Source organism: Dromiciops gliroides, chromosome 2 (genome assembly GCF_019393635.1).
Source record: "Dromiciops gliroides isolate mDroGli1 chromosome 2, mDroGli1.pri, whole genome shotgun sequence".
NCBI lineage: Eukaryota > Metazoa > Chordata > Mammalia > Microbiotheria > Microbiotheriidae > Dromiciops > Dromiciops gliroides.
This window is the reverse complement of record NC_057862.1, coordinates 656,022,653-656,045,224: the sequence shown is the minus strand read 5'-3', so window position 1 is coordinate 656,045,224 and position 22,572 is coordinate 656,022,653. Positions and strand designations below refer to the sequence as shown.

Below are 22,572 nucleotides of genomic sequence, written 5' to 3'. Positions count from 1 at the left end.
TGGTAATCATGAAAACAATCTGGTACTGGTAAAGAAATAGAGTGGAATAGATGAGGTACACAGTACACAGTAGTAAATGACTATAGTAATCTAGTGTTTAATAAATCCAAAGATGCAAGCTTTTGGGACAAGAACTCAGTATTTGACAAAAATTTCTGGGAAAAATAGAAAGAAGTTGGCAGAAACTAGGCATAGACCAACATCTCACACCATATACCAAGATAAGGCCAAAATGAATACATAATTTAGATATAAAGGATGATATCATAATCAAATTTGGGGATCATGGAAAATTTTACTTGTCAGATCTAGGGATAAAGGAAGAATTTGTGACCAAACAAGAGACAGAGAAGATGGGAAGTAAAATGGATAATTTTTATTATATCAAATGAAAAAGGTTTTGAACAAACAAAACCAATGGAGCCAAGATTAGAAGGAGAGCAGGAAAGTGGGGAAAATTTTTTACAGCAAGTTTCTCTGATAAAGGCCTCATTTCTCAAGCATATAGAGAACTGATTTAAATTGATAAGAATAGAAGTTATTACTTAATTGATAAATGGTCAAAAGATATGAACAGGCAGTTTTCCTAAGAAGAAATCAATGCTATCTATAATCAGATAAAACACTCTAAATTACTGTTGATTAGAGAAATGCAAATTAAAACAACTCTGAGGTACTATGTCATGCCTATCAGATTGGCTAATATGACAGAAAAGGAAAATGACAAATGCTGGAGAGGATGTGGAAAAATTGGGACATTAATGTATTGTTGTTAGAGTTGTGAACTGATTCAACCATTCTGGAGAACAACTTCAAAATATACCCAAAGGGCTTTAAAGTTGTGCATATCTTTTGACCCAGCAATACAACTACTAGTTCTGTATCAAAAAAGGAAAAGAATGCATATTTATAAAAATATTTATAGCAGCTTTTTTTGTGGTGGCAAAGATTTGTAAATTGAAGGGATGTCCATCAATTGGGGAATGGCTGAACAAATTTTGGCATATGATTGTGATGGAATACTATTGTACTACAAGAAATGATGAGCAAGATGGTTTCAGAAAAACCTGGGAAGACTTATATGAACTCATGCAAAGTGAAATGAACAGAATTAGGAGAACATTATGCACAGTAACTGATGCTGATCAAATGTAAAAGACAGTTCCTGTGGTAAAAATTATTTGTGGTAAAGATTAATATCAGAAGTTTTAGCTGAATCATTTGAGAGATTGTGCATGCTATTGAAGCAGCTTTTGAAGGACCTCCCCTTTTGGGAGGAGAACGTGAGGAACTTCTGGGATGCAAATTTAAAAGTGAGGGCGGGAGCCAAAGTTGGCACTCTTTGGCTGTTAAATGTAGCCGTGGCGGAGAGGAGTTTGGAAACACATGGTTGGTGTTTGAGTTTGGGTGTTCTGGTTCATGGCCTGGCGGGCAGTTTGGGATTTGGTGAGTTTTATAAAGGAAAATAGACTAAGCTTAGATCTAAGACCATCCATCTGTATTTCTATTTCCCTATTTCTCTAATTGGTTTCACTTTTTGTTGCCTAATTAATTCCCAAGCAATATAAATTAATCCCTCACAGATTAAAGCTCAGAGGCTCCTTTTTCTTATTGGTCTGGAAGATATATATAAAAGGGAAAAGTTAAAGGGGGAGATTAATGCTCCATATATCCATTTTTGAATCACACATTCCTCTGATCAATAAAATGATCTAAGACAATTCCAAAGGATTTATGATAGAAAATGCTATCTTCACAGTAAGAATTGACAGAGCCTGAATGCAGACTGAAAGATACTTTCCCCACTTTCTTTATTTTTCTTTCTTCCCCCCCAACATAGCTAATATGGAAATATGTTTTGCATGATTTCACATGTATAATTGATATTACATTTCTTGCCTTCTCAATTAGTGAGGGAGGGGTGAGAAGGAGGGAGAAAATTTGGAACAAAAAATTTTTAATGAATGTTAAAAACAAATTTTGAAAAATTTGTTTTAAAAATCACCTTAACAGATGAATGTGAGATGAATTAGAGTTCAGAGATCTGTGAAATAATACTAATTAGAAGGCTAATACAGGGGGCAGCTAGGTAGTGCAGTGGATAAAGCACTGGCTCTGGATTCAGGAGGACCTGAGTTCAAATCCTGCCTCAGACACTTGATACTTACTAGCTGTGTGACCCTGGGCAAGTCACTTAACCCTCACTGCCCTGCAAAAAAAAAAAAGTAATAAACATTTTGGGGGCAGCTAGGTGGCACAGTAGATAAAGGACCGATCCTGGATTCAGGAGTACCTGAGTTCAAATCCTGCCTCAGACACGACACTTATTAGCTGTGTGACCCTGGGCAAGTCACTTAACCCCCATTGCCCCACAAAAAACAAAAAAAAAGAAGTCTATTACAATAGTTCAGGTATAAATGATGAGGCCCTGGGCAAAGGAGGTAACCACCTCCTTTGTGAATTTTTGTAAGAGAAGAGAAGGGGATGAACAGGAGAGTTGTTGTAAAGATGGAAGTGACAAGTTGGCAGTGACTGGATATTTGGGGTGAGCGGGGGTAAGGATTTGGAGATAACACCAAGGTAATGAGCCTCAGTGACTGGGAGGACAGCAGTATCCTTGAAAGTAATGAGGAAATTTGAAAGGGTTTAGGGGAAAAGATGTGAGTTCTGTTTTGAAAATGTCTATGGGATATCTAGTTCAAGATTTCCAAAAGGCAGTTGGGGATTTGGGACTGAAGTTGAGGAGAAAGATTTGAGCTTGATGTCAAGATCTGGGAATTATCTACATATAGATGATAATCAGAACCACAGTTGCTGTGGAGATTCCCTAAGTGAAATAATAGAAAAGGAAGAGGGTCTAGGATAGACCCTCAGGGGATACTCAAAATTAGTCATGGTTACACTCAAATAATATGTTAATCATAACCTGGAGGAAGAAGCAGAAAAGGAAACTGAGGAGTGGTCAGATAGGAAGGAGGTGAACCAGGAGAGAACAGGGTCATGAGTATTCAAGAGAAGAGGTTGATGGACAGTGTCCAAGGCTGCAGAGAGGTCAAAATGGCTGAGAATTGAGAAAAGGCTATTGGATTTGGAAATTGCCTGGCATTGAGCACTCCCATTTCTTATTTATTTATTTATTTATTTATTTATTTATTTATTTATTTATTTATTTATTTATTTATTTATTTATTCATTCATTCATTCATTCATTCATTCATTCATTTAATTATTTATTTAATTTATTTTTTTCTTTTTTGTGGGGCAATGAGGGTTAAGTGACTTGCCCAGGGTCACACAGCTAGTAAGTGTCAAGTGTCTGAGTCTGGATTTGAACTCAGGTCCTCTTGAATCCAGGGCCAGTGCTCTATCCACTGTACCACCTAGCTGCCCCCGAGCACTCCCATTTCTTGAAGAAAACCTCTTTCAGGGACAAAATGCCTTCAGACCAGCCCAATCCCATAGAGCTCTCAGGATGTCATTTACTCCTGTTACCCAACTTTCTCTCTGTTGCTCATGGGCAGGGAAAAATGACAAATGTAAGAAACTGAATTCCCAGTGAGGGATTGTAGAGAACAGTGATTATCAGAAACCAAAGTCCTACTTGATCACTGTGAATCCTTATAACTGTCACCCCAGGCCTAGGGGGAAAATAATAATAAATTGAAATAGATAAGAGGGCATGGCCTGAACACAGATTCTACCTCAGTAGTATTTAAATGGTATTTACTAAGATCCTGATGCCTTTCAACTGTAAACTTGGTGACCTCTAGGGTCTTCTCTTTTCAATTTTTTATATCGCAGGCATATGTGGGCCACCCCTTTCCCTCTATCTGATAATTCTCCCATGTAACAGGACACAGTTAAGCAAAAACTGATGAAAGAATGACTCGTTTTGCTGTGTGAGTCTAAGGGGAACAAGGCCAATCCCTCTTCCATGTGATGGTCCTTCAAATACTTGAAGACCACTAACATGTCCTTTTCTTCTCCATCCCCAGCTCCCCTGACAGATCCTGGTATTGTATGGACTCAAGATTCCTCACCATCTTAAGGAGCAAAAGAAAATTTGAGGAGGAGGCCAAGACTTGCACGGGATCGAATCAGATTGAGGGAGGATTCAGGCTCAGGTCTTCTTGACTCCAAATCCTTCATACTACCCACCATCCTACTAGCTACAATATGACTACAAAGAAATCTAGGGATGGAGGGAGGCACCAAAAGCTTGGGAGACTCAGAAAAGACTTTGAGTGGGAGGTGACATTTGGACTGACCTTTGAAGGAAGCTAGGAATTTTAAGAGGTGAAAGCAAGGAGAACATTTATTCCAGGTGTGCAATGGAGATAGTTGTGCAAAGAGAAGGTAATGGGAGATGGACTTGACCTCTATCAGGAAGAGCAAGTGGGGATAATGTGGTTATTATTGAGCTGTTTTTTTCAGTCATGTCCGACTCTTTGTGACCCCATTTGAAGTTTTCTTGGAAGAAATAGTGGAGTGCCTTGACATTTCCTTCTCCAGTTTATTTGACAGATGAGGAAACTGAGGCAAACAGAGTGAAGTGACTTCCTCAGGGTCACATAGATAAGAAGTGTCTGAGGCTGAATTCAGGAACTCAGGCAGGTGAATTTTATTGACTCTGGGCCTGGTGCTTTATCCACTGCGTCACTTAGTTGCCCCAAAAGTGGCAATAATACCACCTAAAAGATTGTGTGGATGAAATGAGGTAATGTATGGAAAGAGTTTTGTAAACACTAAAGTGGTATGTAAATGTCAGCTATTAGCATTCTTATTTATGTATAGTCTACATTTACTTAGACATATTTTTTCTATAGAATGTAAACTTAGGGTCAGGGACTTAATTTTTTCACTTGTTACCCTGGCACCTAGCACAAGCCTGACTTAGTCATGATGGGATGGAAGGGACCAACTCAGAGCAGAGCAGAGCAACAGGAGATGCAAGGGCAATGGGCAGCAGAGAGCTGGATGAATTCCAGATCCTGCAAAAGGCTAGGGCCCAGGGGCAGCTAGGTGGCACAGTGGATAGAGCACCGGCCCTGGAGTCAGGAGTACCTGAGTTCAAATCTGGCCTCAGACACTTAACACTTACTAGCTGTGTGACCCTGGGCAAGTCACTTAACCCCAATTGCCTCACCCAAAAAGGCTAGGGCCCAGTCTCACAGGTTAAACAACACAAGTCCCATTTGGTTCTGGTCTTTGTTATGATGGTTTCCTTTCCTGCTTGCTAAGCAACTTGGTTATTGATTGGGTGGTACAGAAAGATTCAGTATGTTCTCATTATCAATTGTACTTGAAAGCATGATGCTTTCCAATTTGAATTCAACTTTCTTTCATAATATCACCCATCATCACCAAAATTCTGCATATTATTGCCCTGACCACAACATGACAAATTCTAGTTTTAGAATTTAATTTGATGACTGCTAGGTGGTGCAGAGCTTTGGATCTGAAGTCGGGAAGTCATGAGCTCCAATCTATCCTCAGATTCTTACTAGCTGTATAAACCCTGGGCAAGTCACTTAACCCTTGTCTGCTTCAGTTTTCTTGTATATAAAATGAAGGTAATAATAGCCCTTACCACCAGGGTTGTCTTGAGGATAAAATATTTGTACGGTGTTTTGCAAACCAATGAAACGTTATATAAATGCTAGCTGTTGTTATAATGGAAAGAGGAGTTTGTAGTTCATTCATTCAGTTCTTTCTGACCCCATGGATCCTTCTATCTAACACTGTCTCCTGAAGTCTTGTCCCAGACTCATGTTTGTTGCTTCCATGACACAATCTATCCATCTCATCCTCTGCCTTCCCTTTCTCCTTTTGTCTTTGATCTTTCCCAACATCAGGGTCTTTTGCAATGAGTCCAATTATGGGTTTAAGTACTAGCTTTGTAATTCATCACCTGTAAAATGAGGGCATTGACCTGGGTTAACAGGACCATCCTTTCTATAGTTCTAAATCCCATAAGCCTCCTCCCTCAGCTGATTCAGAGCCTGGAAAGACTGTGCACCTTCAAGATCTGAACAGACTACCTGAAGATCTCTTGTGAAAGTTTCTTGGAGAGGAATCCCAGCTGCCACCCTGGCCTCACCCCTTCGGCATGTCTGGTCCCAATATCAGGTATGCCTGCCCTGTCATTTATAGTACTCCATCGTAATTTCTGCTTCTGACTTTTCCTGCCTCAGCCTTTCTGCTTTGGTAAAGAATTCCAGCATTCATTCCTGCCCAGCCCAGTGGGCTCAGTGCTATCCATCTCACTTGTCTGAAAGTTCACCTGACCCACCCACCCAGTCTTAGTCATAGATATATCTTTTTGAAGCACCTACCAAACCTTAGCCCTGCCCAGGTAGCCAGGCTCCTGGGCTGATCTCTGTTCAGTGGGTTCACTGTTACCCCCTCCAACTAAGAAATTCTTCCTTTGTCTATTATGTAACATTTTTTGACCTTCTACAAGTTTTTTACTACTCTCTGGCAGTGTGTGAGTGTGTGTGTGTGTGTGTGTGTGTGTGTGTGTGTGTGTGTGTGACATGCTGAACTTGGAATCAGAAAGACCTGACTTTGAATCCTGTCTCTAACACTTACAAGCTGTGTGTGAACCAGGGCATGTCACCTCTTTTGGCCTCAGTGTCCTCATCTGTACAATGGGGCTAGTTGTAGTATCTATGTCATAGGGTCGTTGTGAGGATCTAATGGGATAAAAGCACTTTGCAAATGGTAAAATGCTGTATAGATGCTATTATTATCATTATTAAAGCATAGTTCTACTTCTTTAGCTTCGTTTTTCTTAGCAGCTACAGCAGAGAATTTTGAGTTCGCTTCTCCCAAGTTTTGAGGAACCAGGTTGAGTATCTGCTTAAATGTGTCAATTACAGATTGGCTTAATTTCAGGGGTTCTTAAAGCCCTTGGGGCCATGAGCTTGTTTTATTTTTAATTTTTATTTTTTATAAAAGTATTTTATTATTTTCCAGTTACATGTAAGGATAGTTTTCAACATTTGTTTTCATAGGATTTTTAGTTCCAAATTTTTCTCCCTCCCTCCCTGCCCTCCCCATCCCCAAGATGGAAAGCAATCTGATATAGGTTATATATGTACAATCACATTAAACATATTTCTGCATTAGTCATGTTGTGAAAGAAGAATCAGAACCCAAGGAAAAAAACCTCAAAAAAGATGGAAAAAAACCAGCCAAAAAGTATAAACAATATGGTTCAAATCTGCACTCAGAACCCACAGTTCTTTTTTTCTGGATGTGGAGAGCATTTTCTATCATGAGTTCTTTGAAATCGTTTTGGACATGAACTTGTTTTAAAAAAATATTTTGATAACTATTTCACTATAATTGGTTTTCTTTATAATCCTATGGATTTTCTTTTACACATTTAAAAACCTTATTCTGAGAAGGGGTCCCTCCATATCAGATTGGTAACACACAAAAAGGTTAAGAACTCTCTTTTCTATATTGTAATCATTTTCCAATGATCACCTTTTTCAACATGACTGGCACACCACCTTACTAGACTGTTAAGACAGTGGGAGAAAATAGCATTTTCAATTTCCCACTGAAGTCTTCCCTTTATGTTGCCCTTTTTTGGAATTTGCCCATTTGGAAGGAGTTTCTTCATCAGGTTGCTACCTGCTAGCTTCCTTCCTTTGGTCAGGGGCTCTGATTTCAGAGATCCTCCACAACCTCCTTGTATTCAGTATTTCATTGCTTACTGTTCTTGTTTCTGTAGTGCCCAGGTGGTACCCAATGCTAAGGGGGAATGGTTTTTGGGTGGGCAACTCAAGGGGGCTCCAGCTCAAGGTCAAGATGGGGAACTGGGCTGAAGGTCACCACCGGAGCACGGTTAGGAAAAGGAAATGCTCTTCTGCCTCCTTACCTATGCCAAACTCCAAACTCACTTTTGAATTTTCCCATTTCCACCATGGGAAATTCCTTCCCATGTCTTTTTCCTTCTTCCCCTCCAGGGAAGCCAGCTGGATTGGGACACAGAGACTGCATGAGTCAGCCTGCCAAGGGAATTCTGTCCCCAGCTCACCCGTAGCTCTGACAGATAATAATTACGCTTTTGTTGTTTGATTTGAGGCTTTTTCAGTTTTATTTTTTCAAAATAAACAATATTTACATCTTTATTTCACAACTATGGCTCTATAGACTTCTTCCAAAACCTTTAAATATCTCCATGGTAAACATTAGAAATCACAAGATCAGCCCAAACCACATCTTTTGATACCCATCGGATTTTTCTTTTAAACTTTCAAGAACTAACTGTCTGAGGATGGGAATAGGAAAAAAACCAATATCAAGAACAAAACTTACACGGGATCCACACCTGGGGTTAGGAGAGGCAGCATGTGAAACCCGAACTTGGTGCAGGGCCAAGCTAGGAGAATTTCCAATGGCTTATAAATAAGACCCACTTTAATGCAGTGAGGGGATTTGGTTAGGAGCAAGAGTAGGGTGCTTCATGTCATGGGCCTGAAGCAGGGGACAGAGGGAGGACAGTCAGGTTGGGTTGGGGGGAAACTGGGAGCTGGGGGAAGGGAAGATGAAGGCCCCAAGATGCCAATTCACATGGCAACCCATCTCAGCACACTTGGATGATAGTAATTGTTGGGAAGAGCTGGGAAGGCACTGAGGCATTAGGAACATGGAGTGATGGGACTATTGAAAGATGCTAGATTTGTCTGGGGAAAGAGGAGATGAGGAAAGAAGGCACCTTGGTCACTTTGCCAACAGGACTGTGGTAATATCTGCCACCCAGCTGGCCAGGGCTCTTCGACAGAGGATAAGGCATGACTTCTCATGATAGAGTGTCAGGGGAGTTGGGAAAAGGGTGATGGCTTTGGCCTGACTTCTAGCTGAGGACTGGCACCTGTGGACTCTCACTGGACCATCCCCTGCTTCTGAAGAGGCAGGTTTGGGGATCAGAAGCCCAGCTTAAGGGCACGTATGGATGGTACCCAGGCTTTTCCTGGATGCCAGCCAGGCCAGAGGGCCGTCGGTCCAGGAGGCACTTATTTGGCTTGATAATTGGCACTTGTGGTTGGTATCTGAGCCAGCCTCAGACCCAGGCACTGAGGGAGTCATCCACAGAAGAACACGGGTGATGACTGAGACCCCTTCATATACTTCAGGCCTTGCTCGGCCATCTCCCTGAAGCAAAAGACTGGTTGGACCAGCTTGCCCCTTGACCTGAGGGGTGTTGAGAGATATTCTCCAGGAGAGAATAAGGGAGATGGGAGGAGCTGCCAGCTAATCTGGCTCTGGCTGTGTGGAGGCCTCCACCATGGACATCATCAGGGGTCTCTTCCAAGGGAGTACAAGGCACTTCAGGCTTTAGAGGGATTCACCTTCTGCTGGGCAGCTCTTCACTCCCTTTTCCATAGCATCTGTTTCTTTCACTCCTCTCTAGGGCTGCAGCCCTTTGGACTCAGGGCTCTTAACTCCTGCTACAGGCCTGAGGCCACACTGAGCCGGTGGGACTGTCAATATCACAAGGCGTCTCAGGTGGGCAGGCTTCCAGGAGGGCATTCCACGGGTGAGGTGGAGTTTCTCAGTTCCTGGGAGTCATGAGAACAATTGCTGCACTTTTCTGGGACTTGTTAGGAAGGCATTGGTCCCTCTTATCTTCGGGGAATCACAACCACCTCTCAATGGGCCAGTGGGCCTGACCCACCAGCGCCAGGCATCCTGTAGGGGACACCAGATAAAGGGTGAGGGGAGGAAGTGTTAGCCAAGAAGGAGGGAAGGGTGGCACCTGGAAGAAAAAAGCAGGGGGAGTGGGGCTGAGAAGGTGTTACTGCTCCTTCTCCGAGGTCTCTGGAATGAGAGTGTGGAAGTATATGTCCCAGATCTTGGAGGAGATGCCAAACCCTGGAGAGGGAGAGAAGGGGCAAAGTCAGGAATATGGAGAGGCACCATTGTAGACAGTGCTAGACCTGTGTTCAAATTCTGTCTCAGACTCTTACTGTATGATCCCCGCCAGCCTCAGTTTCCTCAAATGCAAAAAGTTACATCTTTCTTTTTCTTTCCTTCCTTCCTTCCTTCCTTCCTTTTTTATTTTATTTTATTTTATTTTTTGTGGGGCAATGGGGGTTAAGTGACTTGCCCAGGGTCACACAGCTAGTAAGTGTCAAGTATTGGAGGCCGGATTTGAACTCAGGTCCTCCTGAATCCAGGGCTGGCACTTTATCCACTGTGCCACCTAGCTGCCCACCCAGAGATATTTTCCTAGCACATTAAAGTCATTGTGGAAAGCTTGGAATATATAATTCCTATATAATATAGAATATATAATTCATCATTACTTTGAAATTACCACAGCTTTTTTATACCCACTTCTAGATATATTAACTAATCAAAATTAAAAAAAATATTTTGATAACCATATTACAATAGAATTAGTTTCCTTTGCAAATTTATGTATTTTATTTTATACATTCAAAAACGTGATTTTGAAAAAAGAAAACTGTCACGTAAATAAGATTTAAAAAACAAAAAACCAAAAACCTGATTCTGGGGGCATTTGGGTGATATAGTAAAGAGAGCATTGGACTTGGAGTCCTGAGGAAGTGAGTGCAAATCCAGCTGCAGACACTTACTAGCTGTGTGATGTTGGGCAAGTCACTTAATTCAAACTGCCTCCAAAAAATAAAATAAACCCCCCTTTGAGAAGAGGTCCATGGGTTTCACCAGACTGTTGGTCAACAAGAGTCCATGACACAGAAAAGGTAAAGAGCCCTTGGATAAGATGGTCTTGATGATCCCTTTTGGTTCTAAATGCTGTGAAGACCTCTGGGGAAGAGAGTGGGGACGACAACTTTGCACAGCTCTGCCTTGCTCATATCCAATTCATAAGCAAGTCAAGACATCACCCTCATAATCTCATTGGTCCTCTTTGAGAACAAAGGACAAACAATAACAACTAATGATGTTGAGTAACCTCAGATCACTTCCTCTTTTCCTTCCCACTTTCTAGGAGATGCAGATGCCAAGCCAATTGCTGTGGTTTAAGGATTAATCCCTCCATTGGCTCTGCTGCTCAAGGGTGCACTTCTCAAGCGTCGGGGAGTGGTGGTGGTGAGGAGAAGGAGGGAAGGGGACATGTCATTCTTCCTGGTGCCCTCCCAGTCCCCATACCTGACTTTTGGTGTTCAAAGTGGTGTTTGACATGGTAGGCCTTCATCTTGTATAGGTAGGTGCCCTTGGATGGTGACCCATAGTGCAGGTAGTAATGCATCATGTCATAGATGATGTAGCCAAGGAGGCCGCCCGTGAAGATGATGCCCGCGATGGTCTCAGGTAGGAGGAGGCGGAGCGACACGTATGTTAAGCCAATTATCAGGGAAGCGGGCACCGGGGGGAAGACCAGGCGGGAGCCATCATATGGGGACTAGGAATGGAGAGAATCCTGTCAGGCGGCAGAGTTGCTGGCTCTAAGCCCCACCCTCCTGGGAGGCTCTAGGCTGAGGACATCTGGCTCTTGAGTTGGCAGCAGATTGGAAAGCAAGGCCTGGGCAGCAGCAGAGAATTTCTCAATGCCAACAGTCATATGACCATGGTTGACACTTTACCCACAGAATCTCAGGGTGGGAAGGGACCCAGGGGGCTGTCTGGTCCAATTCTCCCCTGAGCAGGAATCCTCTCTACTGTGGTAAGATTACTGGAATTTGGCTGTTGGATTGGATGGGCCACACCTGGCCTGCCCCGAGTGACGCATGCTGCTGATGTCAGAAGGGGAAACCACTCTCCATAGGCAGTTCAGAGGCGAGGGAGGTTTGAACCTGGAGGTCCCTCATTATTTCCAGGACCCCAATATTACGGTGAGCCACTCAATGAACTCTCCATATATTAAATTTGGCCCCCACACTATGATATCCCTGACAGTGGCCATTTTGCTTCTTCTAGGACACCTCCAGTGATGAGGAACTCATTACCTCCCCCAGACATCATCTTTTGGACAATTCTAATGTTCAGCAAGTTTATCTTTCTACTGAGCTAATTACCAATAGGTAATTGAGGCTCCTGAGGCCACTCAAGGGTTCATCTGACCTCTCACCCCATTTTCCAGATCAAGATGGGTAGCTGCCATATTGGGCTGGACTCACTGATCTGGATGACTCACAGGCATGTAGAAAATAGAGCTGGGGGAGATGGGCCTTGGTTTTAAGGTAGAAGAGAACAGCCTAGAACACGAGGAAGGCAGGCCTGGCCCCAAGGAGCCAGTAAGGGGCAGGAGGATGCCAAAGATGAATCTTGGCTTCTCCATGATTCTCCTTTGGGCTGGCTCTGCCCACCTAGATGACCAAAACCTCTGCTCCCCGCCCCCCAGCCTAGGACCTTGGTGATGAGCGTTTCTTTTACCTTTAGCCAGCGTCGGTTTAGATAGGGAGGACTTCTGCCTGCCCAGCCCAGCCACCATCTCCAGAATGCCCACGGGCTTTCTCGCTCACCCCATTTCCCAGTCACACCCTTACCAAGAAAGCCTTTGGCTCTCATGGTGGAGGTCGGTCGCTGGGGCTGGTGATTCCCTGCCTGCTCCCTATGAGTGAAGGGGAGGGGAGGGGAGGGGAAGGGGCTGCCTTCCCGGGCCTCTCCCGAGGACCCCTCACCTTATGGTGCTGGCCATGGATGAGGAAGTGGAACATGATGAGGTAATAGCTGCTAGCAGGTGGCTTCATGTGAAACAGGAAGCGGTGGAGGGCATACTCTATGGCACTCCATAACAATATCCCAACACCGAAGAAAAATGGGAATACGTACTTGGGCATGGGGATGGCGTATTCTGTATGGGGAGAGAAGGTGGTGAGCTGTGTTCAGGGGAAAGGGGAAATACCTGCTTGTTCATTGGAAAAAAATGAAATTACAACAGCATAAAAGGAAGGAGAGCACAGATACAGGGGAGCCCTCCATGAACGAAATGGCTTGAACCCCAGTAGTGTTATGTGTTTGCCAGTTTAACCTTGTATCAGGTCCCCCTGCCCTCTGGCCAAGCCTTTCATAAGCCATAAAGTCATCTGGGGCCCGAAGCCAAAAGAGTATCTCTCCTGCGGTCCCCACCACTTAGAGAAGCCTATTCCTATAGGTCAAGAATCTGCCCACCCCCTCACCCCAGGATCACCCCCTGCCCGCCCCCTGTTCTGGAGCTGGTACCGAGTGGCATCTTCTGAGCTGAGTGAAGGGATGCCAGCCAAAGCTTCAGTTTCTCTTCCCTAGCAGCACCCCCTGCCCCTCCTCCACCAGCCAGCCTCCAAGCAGCCCCGCCACTGTCTGCCATTGTTAGGGAGCCCAAGGCAGACAGTGGGCAATTCAGCCAGCAGAATTTCTGAGCAACAAGCCCTGCCCTGTCCAGGAGCTATTCAGCGTGGGTCGACAGCAGTGGCCTTGGCTGCTGGGCCACGGGGGCTCACAGGCTGCAGTTAACCCTTGCCAACTCAGTCTCTGCATTTGCCCTTCCTCACATTCTCTTGATATCGTGTGGCTATGAATGGAACGTGTGGACTGTGCCCGAGTTATCCCTGACAATCCCTTCTTGACCAGTCCCATTTCCCTGCCAGTTATACTTTCTGTGATGACATCTTCTTTATTGCTTCTTTTGAGGAACGTGCAATGTGTCACAGCTTGCTCACACCCACTACAGGCCACTTGATTGTCCTTTGGGTATTCCCCAACTTTGTATGTAGCAGGCACTTAATAAATGCTTTCCCTTAGCAGAGGCTGTGGGCACAGATCTACTTGGCATGGAATATTCAATTTTCCATAATGGAAAAGATGAAGGGGGGCAGGAGAGAAGAGCCCAGAATTAAAAGATAGGTCACGGCTATAATTTCCCATTTATGGATTCGGGCTTCCTTCTTTCACCTCCCCCACCCTCTCAGGCTTCTCATGCCAACTGTTACTTGCCAGTCTGAGCTGTCTGCTCAAAGGAAGCTCCCAAACAGGGGTAGGAGGAGGTACCAGAAGACTCAGACAAGCAAAGGCAACCAGGTTTCTGTTCTTTGCTTTTGGACACAGGATGGAGGGTCAAGTATTATCTTCTTAGTGAAGCCTTCCCTGACCCCTCCAGCTGCCTTCCTTCCCCAAACTATCTTGGGTTTGTTTAATGTATTTTCTGCACATTCTCCCATTGGAATGTATGTTTCTGGAGGCCAGGGCTGTTTGGCACTTAACAGATGCTCACTGAATGATGGATTGGTGTCTAGTGAGGTGTCTTGTATAGCATTGCATCCCAATTCCCAGAGCTTGCTCTAGACCGAATGCCCTGCCTCAAAGAGTAAGAGTTTCTTCCTCAGTCTGTATAGTCCCCCTATTATTTCCCTAAGGGTTCCCTCACTTGACTGATAACCAGCTTCTCAGGGGGAGAAATCACAGCCAAATCCTTCTGTCTTGGGCTTTTTTGCTGACAACCATGGAGCAGTCAGGGCTGTCTCCTCCAGGATGGGCAAGGGGAAATCAGCTGCCCCCCTCCCAACATGGAGATAGGCAAGCGAACTTGCAAAGGATCTGGTACCTGTGGTGAATGATAAGAAGAGTCGGACGTTGTCCCGAGTGAGGGCTCTGAAGTAGAACCAGCTGAGGTACATCACCAATGGGAACCAGACAGCAAGAACAACATACCTGTAGGAGGCAGGGGAGAAGTGTGACCAGAACATGCCAGCCCTTATTTCAGGAAACACTTCCTGACATCATGATGGCCAGTTACCCCACTCGCTGGCCCAAGGGTTATACTACCCTACACCCCAATTTATGAGGAATCCCCAGGAGGGATCCCTATTGAGAACTGTGTACTTTAAAGTTCTATGAGGCAGGAAACCAGGTTTTCCCTAACTTTTGTTTGCCCATCCCCCATTTCTCTCAGCACGAAGGACATTGTTCTATATACAGCAAGTGCCTAATAAACGTTTGTAGCGGGAAACCTAGAGATATCTCAGAGAAGTACTGAATGACTAAGCCCACTTGTATATGGGGATTCAGCCAGTTAGTCTGTAGATTTGAGGACACAGAGGCAGAAGTGGGGGTGGATGGTAGGGGTACCAAGGAAGGTCTGCCCTCAACAAATGTCCTCTAAAGGACTCAGGTTCTGCACAGAAATCTGACCTTAGTTTCTCTGCTTCAGGGAGATTATATTAAGGCTTCTGCCACAAAGAGGGGCCTGGACAGGAAAGCAGGGGATTTGCTGGGCATAGACTATAATCTGGCTTTCAGATCATTGACTTTGAAGTCATGTTGCTTCCGTTCTAGCCTTGTAGTTCTCAGGGTCATAGATTTGGAGCTGGGAGGGATAACTAGGGGTTATCTAGCCCCCCTCCTCATTTTACACACGAGGAAACTGAGGCTCAGGGTGGTTAAGGGGTCACATAGTACAGGGCAGAGCCAAGCTTGGAATCCAGATTCCCAGACTCCTGATCCACTCCCTTTCCTATTTTTTTTTTAAGTGAGGCAATTGGGGTTAAGTGACTTGCCCAGGGTCACACAGCTAGTAAGTGTTAAGTGTCTGAGGCCGGATTTGAATTCAGGTACTCCTGACTCCAGGGCTGGTGCTCTATCCATTGCGCCACCTAGCTGCCACTCCCTTTCTTATTGTAATACCAGCATTTTAATCATGATTAAGATGAGAATTTTCATGTATGCAGAGGATGGTCAGGCAGACATCCCCACACACAGATCACTTGTTTTTCCCTGGAGAAAAGTCTACTGGCTTTTGGGAGTGCCAGGTCCTCCCACATCTGACTGACGTCCTCTTCGGCCCTCCCTGTCAACAACAGCTGAATGTTACACAGAGGTGACACCAACCTCTGGAGACACAGGGCAATACTCACCAAGAAGTCTTGGAGCAAGCTTCTAGGAAATCTGAGTGGAAGAGGCGGAGAGGTCTATCCACAGGTTGGTGCACCCACTCATCATACTTCTCTCCCAGGTGGCCCACCTGCCACAGCAAAGGTTTTTGCCAGTCAACCAGGTCCTTCAACAGAGAAGATACACCATGAGTAGATCAGCAGATCAAGTCAGGGGAACATCAACACTCTGGGTCAGAAATTGCATTGGTTTCTATTGCCATGGCCTAGACTCTTCTGGCTGCTTAACTGACAAGGTCAATCACTCACCCATTCATCAATCCATCCATGTAATCAGCAATACTGAATATTTGTAGTCATTCATTCATGCAACAAACAGTTATCAAGCACCTACTACATTCAAGGCATTGTGCTGTGCTACTGGATACAAAGACAGAAATGACGGTCCTTGCCTTCAGTGAGCCAACAGTCCAATATGAGCAGGATATATCACTTACATAGAGAATAATATAACATGGAGAGGACAAAAAAGTAATTCAAAGTGACCTATTCAGATCCATTAGATCTATTCTAGAGCTGTGGGGTCAAACTCAAATAGAAACTCATCCTTGCCAGCATCATACTTAGAAAACCACAAATTAACATCAACTATTTCACATTGTATTTTTATTTTGTAAAAAATTTCCTGATTTCTCAACAAACTAAATAAAATTGTAATTTGTTAAATATTTCCCAATTGTATTTTAATATGATTCTCCTAGGCTAGGAGTATGACACCTCTGAGGAGATTTGGGAAAGGTTTTAGTGAATTGGGGGCAGCTGAAATTGGGTCTTTTTTGTTTGTTTTTGTTTTTGTTAATTTTTTTTTTAAGAATTTTCTTTTCCAAATTACATGTAAAAGTAAATTTTGACATCAATTAAAAAAAATTTGAGTTTCAACTTCTCTTCCTCCCTTCCTTCCCACCCCCACCCCAAGAACTCAAGCAATTCAATATAAATTATACATGAGTAGTCAAGGAAAACAACTCTACATTAGCTAGGTTTTGAGAGAATACAGATAAAAACAAAACTTCAGATTAAGGAATTGCCAAAAAATGTGTTTCAGTCTGTTTTCAGATACCATCAGTTCTTTCTCTGTAGGTGCATTGCAATTTTCATAAGTTCTTCAGAGTTATATTGGATCATTGCCTTGCTGAAAATAATCATGGGCTTCCCCACAGATCATCTTACACTATTGCTGTTATTTTGTATACAGTACATGAATTTGGGTCTTGAAGAGAAAGATTCTAAAGGGTCGAGATTAGGAAGTCATATATTCCAGGTTATGCAAGCAGGAGACTCAGTGATGAATTTAGTGACCAGCTAGAAGTTCAGTCTGACTAGACTCAAATGCTTGAAGAGAAGTAATGGCAAATAAAATAGAAAAGTAGTTTGGAACAAACGGGGCCAAGGCTGACATGCCAAGTTAAGGAGGTGGTACTTTAGCCTAGCACCATACTGGGCCCATAGGACCCACAGAAGATAAGAAAGCAGCTATCCTGCATTCTCAGAGTTTATAATTCAGATAGAAAAAATGAATGAGGTATAGGTATAATGGCTAATCATATGCTATATTTTAGTATTGTCCTTTAAGTAGGAGAGTTGGGGAAAACTATGGGTGTGGAATGTTGCATATGCTCTTAGATGTGGTTACTATTTCAGTTGATTTTGCATATTAATATTTCTTTTAACAAAGGAAGGATAACTGGGTAGGGTGGGGGGCATATACAGAAATGACAATGATGTAAAAAGCATCAATAAAACATACTGTTTAAAAAATTAAAGATTAAAAAACTAAATCATTAAAGATGAGCGGTACAGGGCCCTGAGTACTAGAAGGGTACCAAGAAGGGGAAGATCAAGCAGGACTTGGGCTAAGATGGATGGAGAGGCCAGGGGAGACATTCAAGGGAGAAAAGAGAAGCATAAGAAAGACCTAGAGTTGGGAATGATAGGAGACATCTGATACCCCAGACTGGCTAGAGCAGAAGGCTGCCACTATTGGAAAATGCTAAGAGATGAGGTTTTTTTTTTTCTTTTTTCTTTTTTTTTTTTTTAGTGAGGCAATTGGGGTTAAGTGACTTGCCCAGGGTCACACAGCTAGTAAGTGTTAAGTGTCTTGAGGCCGGATTTGAACTCAGGTCCTCCTGACTCCAGGGCAGGTGCTCTATCCACTGTGCCACCTAGCTGTCCCCCAAGCTTAGTTTCACTTAGATTCCCACTATAAAGTGGGAATGAGAAGACTTCGGATACAACATTAGCAGGACTTTTGTGAAGAAAACACTTCATAAACTTTAGTCACCTTTAGAAATGCAAACTATTATTACTGAAGGTTTTTGACTCAAAGAGGTAGTATTTTAGGAAGATTTAACTGGCTGCCAGGTGAAGAAGGGCCAGTGACCAACTAGGAGGCTTTTCTGAGTGAAAAGCTGAGAGCTGGAACCACAGGGACAGCTGTGGGAATGGAGAGGAGGGAGATGGGAGAGGAGACATTACATAGTATCCAATGAGATAAAAATTGTAAAGCACTTAGAACAGTGCCCGACACAGCTTGATGTAAATTGTAGCTGCTGGGTTGTTACTTAGAGATTAGTTCTAAGGGATGAAGGACAGGCAGAAGTTATGGGGAATAAAAGTGTCGAGCTTGGGTGATTGGGGATTCCTGGAAATTTCATCTGTGCCCCTAGCTGTGACCTGGGTTGGAAAAGTTTGACCCTGTGCCTGAAACTTGCTTCTGATCTGGGAGGTCATATGAAATGGAGTGAGGCCCCTGCTATTGTTACTCTTCTTCCAGACCAAGGGCAAGGAAATGTGTACTCAATGGGCAGTAAGGAGACATTGCTGTGCCAGCCAGATATCCATCTTCCCCAGAGACTACCACAGATTGGCATACCAACATACTTGACAGCCCCAGGGGCTGGCATAAGTAGATGGTGAATTGCTACTTTGTTTGTTGGTTTTTTTTTTTTTTTGGTGAGGCAATTGGGGTTAAGTGACTTGCCCAGGGCCACACAGCTAGTAAGTGTCAAATGTCTGAGGCCAGATTTGAACTCAGGTCCTCCTGAATCCAGGGCTGGTGCTTTATCCACTGTATCACCTAGCTGCCCCCGCCACCTAGCTGCCCCGAAGTGCTACTTTTATAGAGATGGAGCAAGGGTCAATGGGCAAGACTGGTAAGGTTTAGACAAAAGGATTCCCCGTATGAGCCAGGCAATTCCCATTTCAAGTAACCCTTTGGGAGGAGCCTTGGAAAATACCACCTAACAAATGTCACCAGGTGGGACAAATGATTTCCTATAGAACAGAGCAGGGCAGATGGATTGTGCAGTGGATACAGTGCCAGGCCTGGAGTCAGGAAGACCTGAGTTCAAAGCGAGCCTCAGATACTTAGTAGCTATGTGACCTTGGGCAAGTCATTTAACACTGTTTGCCTCAGTTTCCTCCTCAACAAAATGAGCTGGAGAAGGAAATGGCAAATCACTCCAGTATCTTTGCTAAGAAAACCCCAAATTGGGTCATGAAAAGTCAGACACGACTGAAAAATGACTGAATATACCAAATTGTTTCAAATATATCTTCTGTTCACAGTCAAGCATTATATCTCTGATGGGGGCTCCCTGGAAAGTGCTAGGAAGGGGGGACTGGTTGTCCTTACAGAATCACATAGTGTTAAAGAGACCCAGAGAGCATCTTGTTGAACTGCCTTAAATTACAGATAAGGAAGCCTGAGTCTGAGTATTCCTAAGAAAGTGAGAGGCAGTTAAGGTCTTCATAAGATAATGAGATACCGCTATGCCAGGTCTGCTTTGCAAAGTATCCCTTAGGATCTTCTGATAGCTCAAGATATTCTTCTCCAGGAAGATGATGATTCAATGGACAGCGATTTGGGTAGGGGGAGGGAAGTAAAGTGGACTCTCCAAGCACAGCAATAATTCCTGACCATTGGTCCAAGAAACCAATGTCCTTTATTAAAGCTAAAAGTGGATTAAGAATCTTCTAAACTGCAACAGCACCTTTGAAGTGGACAGTACCTTGGGAAAATTCCAGTTCAGCTTCCTCATTTTACACAGGAAGAAACTGAGGCCCAGAGAATGTATATAACTTGTCAGAGATCACAGAAATAGTAAGTAGCAGTCAAAGGAGCAGATATCTTTAGATGACTATTGGGGGGGCGGGGCAATGAGGGTTAAGTGACTTGCCCAGGGTCATACAGCTAGTAAGTGCCAAGTGTCTGAGGCTGGATTTGAACTCAGGTCCTCCTGAATCCAGGACTGTTGCTTTATCCACTGTGCCACCTAGCTGCTCCTAGAGGACTATTTCTATTTAGCTTTTACTTTACCAAAGAGACACTAGGGGACAGTAGGAAGAAACCTGGATATGGAGTCAGAAGACTTGGATTCAAATCTTGACCATGCTACTTACTATGGTGTGATCTTGGGCAGGTCATTTTCACACTTAATGAACAGTAAAATGGATTTGGACTAGATAATTACCAAAGTTTCCTGTAGCCTCAAATCCCATGATCTTATTTCTTCAATTAGAATGCAAACCCCTTGAAAGCAAGGACTATGTATCATGCTTCAAAATGCAAGCACCCAGTATGCTTCAGTGAATATTTGTTGAGGGTCTGCTTTAGGATGAAAACTTTGGGTTTTCTTGGTGACCTGCTTGCTCTGTTATTGCTCCATCCTTAGAGTTAGACTTCAGTCCATGGGGTTATCCATAGCCTGTGATCAGACAATGACTGCCTATCCATTTGAATTATTATTTTTTTTTCCTCTGGGGCCCAAGGTAGTACTGATGACAATTTAAATAAAATCAGAGTGAATTGTGGTTTATTGCCCTTTTCTCACTCATTGGGAGTCTGACCACCATTTTCATTTGCCTAGGAATCTAGGAGAACACAAGTTGACAGAAGTCAGGAATCTATTTAAGAGGATGGGGGGGGGGGCAGCTAGGTGGCGAAGTGGATAAAGCACTGGCCCTGGATTCAGGAGGACCTGAGTTCAAAGCTGGCCTCAGACACTTGACACTTACTAGCTGTGTGACCCTGGACAAGTCACTTAACTCTCATTGCCCCACAAAAAAAAAAAGAGGATAGGAATATTTGTGTAGGTGGGGAGTGACTTTTTTTTTCTTTGCTCTGAAAGAGAGAATCTTTAGCAAAAGCACCAGGAAGTTCTTAATTCTTTTTTTTTTTTTTTTAGTGAGGCAATTGGGGTTAAGTGACTTGCCCAGGGTCATACAGCTAGTAAGTGTTAAGTGTCTGAGGCCGGATTTGAACTCAGGTACTCCTGACTCCAGGGCTGGTGCTCTAGCCACTGTGCCACCTAGCTGCCCCTCATCTGTGATATTTTGATTTGCTTCTAAGAGGTTTGATTTATTGAGAAACAGGATTCACAACTAGTGATGCTTAATCTGGATCCCCCCCCCCCCCGCCCTGTGTTTCTAAGTTTGTAACTAAATTTTATTTTGGGAGTTTTTGCCTTTTTTTCTGAAATTTTTTTCTTTCTGATTCTAAATTTGAAAATTTTCTTATTTGTCCACTTAGTTCCAATTCAGGTTTTGATTTAAATTTTTTCCCCTGTGGAATTTTCCTCTTTTATGATACTTATTGTATTTCAGGGGGCAGCTAGGTGGCACAGTGGATAGGGTTCCAGGTCTGAAGTCAGGAAGACTCATCTTCCTGAATTAAAATCCAGCCTTAGCCACTTACTAGCTTTGTGACCCTGGGAAAGCCATTTAACCCTGTTTGCTTCAGTTTCCTCATCTATAAAATGAGCTGGAGAAGGAAATGGCAAACTATTTTAGTATCTTTGTCAAGAAAACCCCAATTGGGGTCATGAAGGGTCTGACATGACTGAAATGACTCAACAACAACAACAACAACAACAACAACAGTGTATTTCCTAGGATTCTGGGTATGTTGTGCTTGTGAATGCTAATGACAATGAATGCATTATACCTGTTGCCTGTTGCTAGTAATGAACTCAGCTTTCAGCTGTGTGCTGCTGATAACATCATTGCTCATGATATTGACTTCCTGAATAGTGCTTTATATACCATGAAGTTATCGTTGTTTTCACTTGCATAATAAAATTTTAATTACATTTTGAGCAAAATGGGGGTCAAAATTTTAGGAAAATGGTGTCAATGAATGGAGAGAAAAACGTGAAGAGGTCTTTCGATCCTTGGAATAGATTCTGAGTGTAAAAATTAAGACATTATCAAAACAGTAAGACCTACAAAAGATTTGGAGAGACATATGAGTCATCAATAGTAAGTTCAGGCTAGGAACTCCTCCCTTCTTCTCAGTCTCTTATGAACAATAGTTCATAACTCAAAAATCTCTGATACAGTAATGGTACCTGGAAATTGATCGCCATACTTCTCTCTGAAGAGGAGGACCTGATTAAAAAAGTACAAGGCATAATGGGCAGAGAATGATAAAATTCCCACATCATAGGGAAATTAATCATAGTCCAAGCTGGAACTCTTCTCAGAAAGGGCCCATATCCTCTGGGGAAAGACTCAGTATAGGTTGGTAGGTCATGCTAATAAAAGACTTCTAGAACTGGCAAGGTCTTGAGCCAGACAAGGCAGGTAGCTGCCGTTTCTCAAACAAGACACTCCACCTCTTGGCTCTTGGCATTTTCTCTTCCTCATCTCTGTCTTCCAGTTTCTCTGGCATTCTTCAAATGCCAACTAAAACCCTACTTTCAAC

The 22,572-nt window shown here is 43.3% G+C and overlaps 1 protein-coding gene across 1 annotated transcript in view; it reads right to left on the bottom strand.

Annotated features, from left to right (window-relative positions):
• Window positions 1-7,462: 7,462 nt before the first annotated feature.
• Window positions 7,463-22,572, bottom strand: part of FA2H (fatty acid 2-hydroxylase) — a 92,751-nt gene continuing 77,641 nt past the window's right edge. The window contains exons 3-7 of the mRNA XM_043988806.1: window positions 15,834-15,976; window positions 14,525-14,631; window positions 12,627-12,799; window positions 11,155-11,407; window positions 7,463-9,888 (exon numbers count right to left, since the gene is read on the bottom strand). Of these exons, the coding sequence (XP_043844741.1) occupies window positions 9,812-9,888; window positions 11,155-11,407; window positions 12,627-12,799; window positions 14,525-14,631; window positions 15,834-15,976 (753 nt within the window). The 3' untranslated portion in view covers window positions 7,463-9,811. The remainder of the gene's footprint in view (window positions 9,889-11,154; window positions 11,408-12,626; window positions 12,800-14,524; window positions 14,632-15,833; window positions 15,977-22,572) is intronic.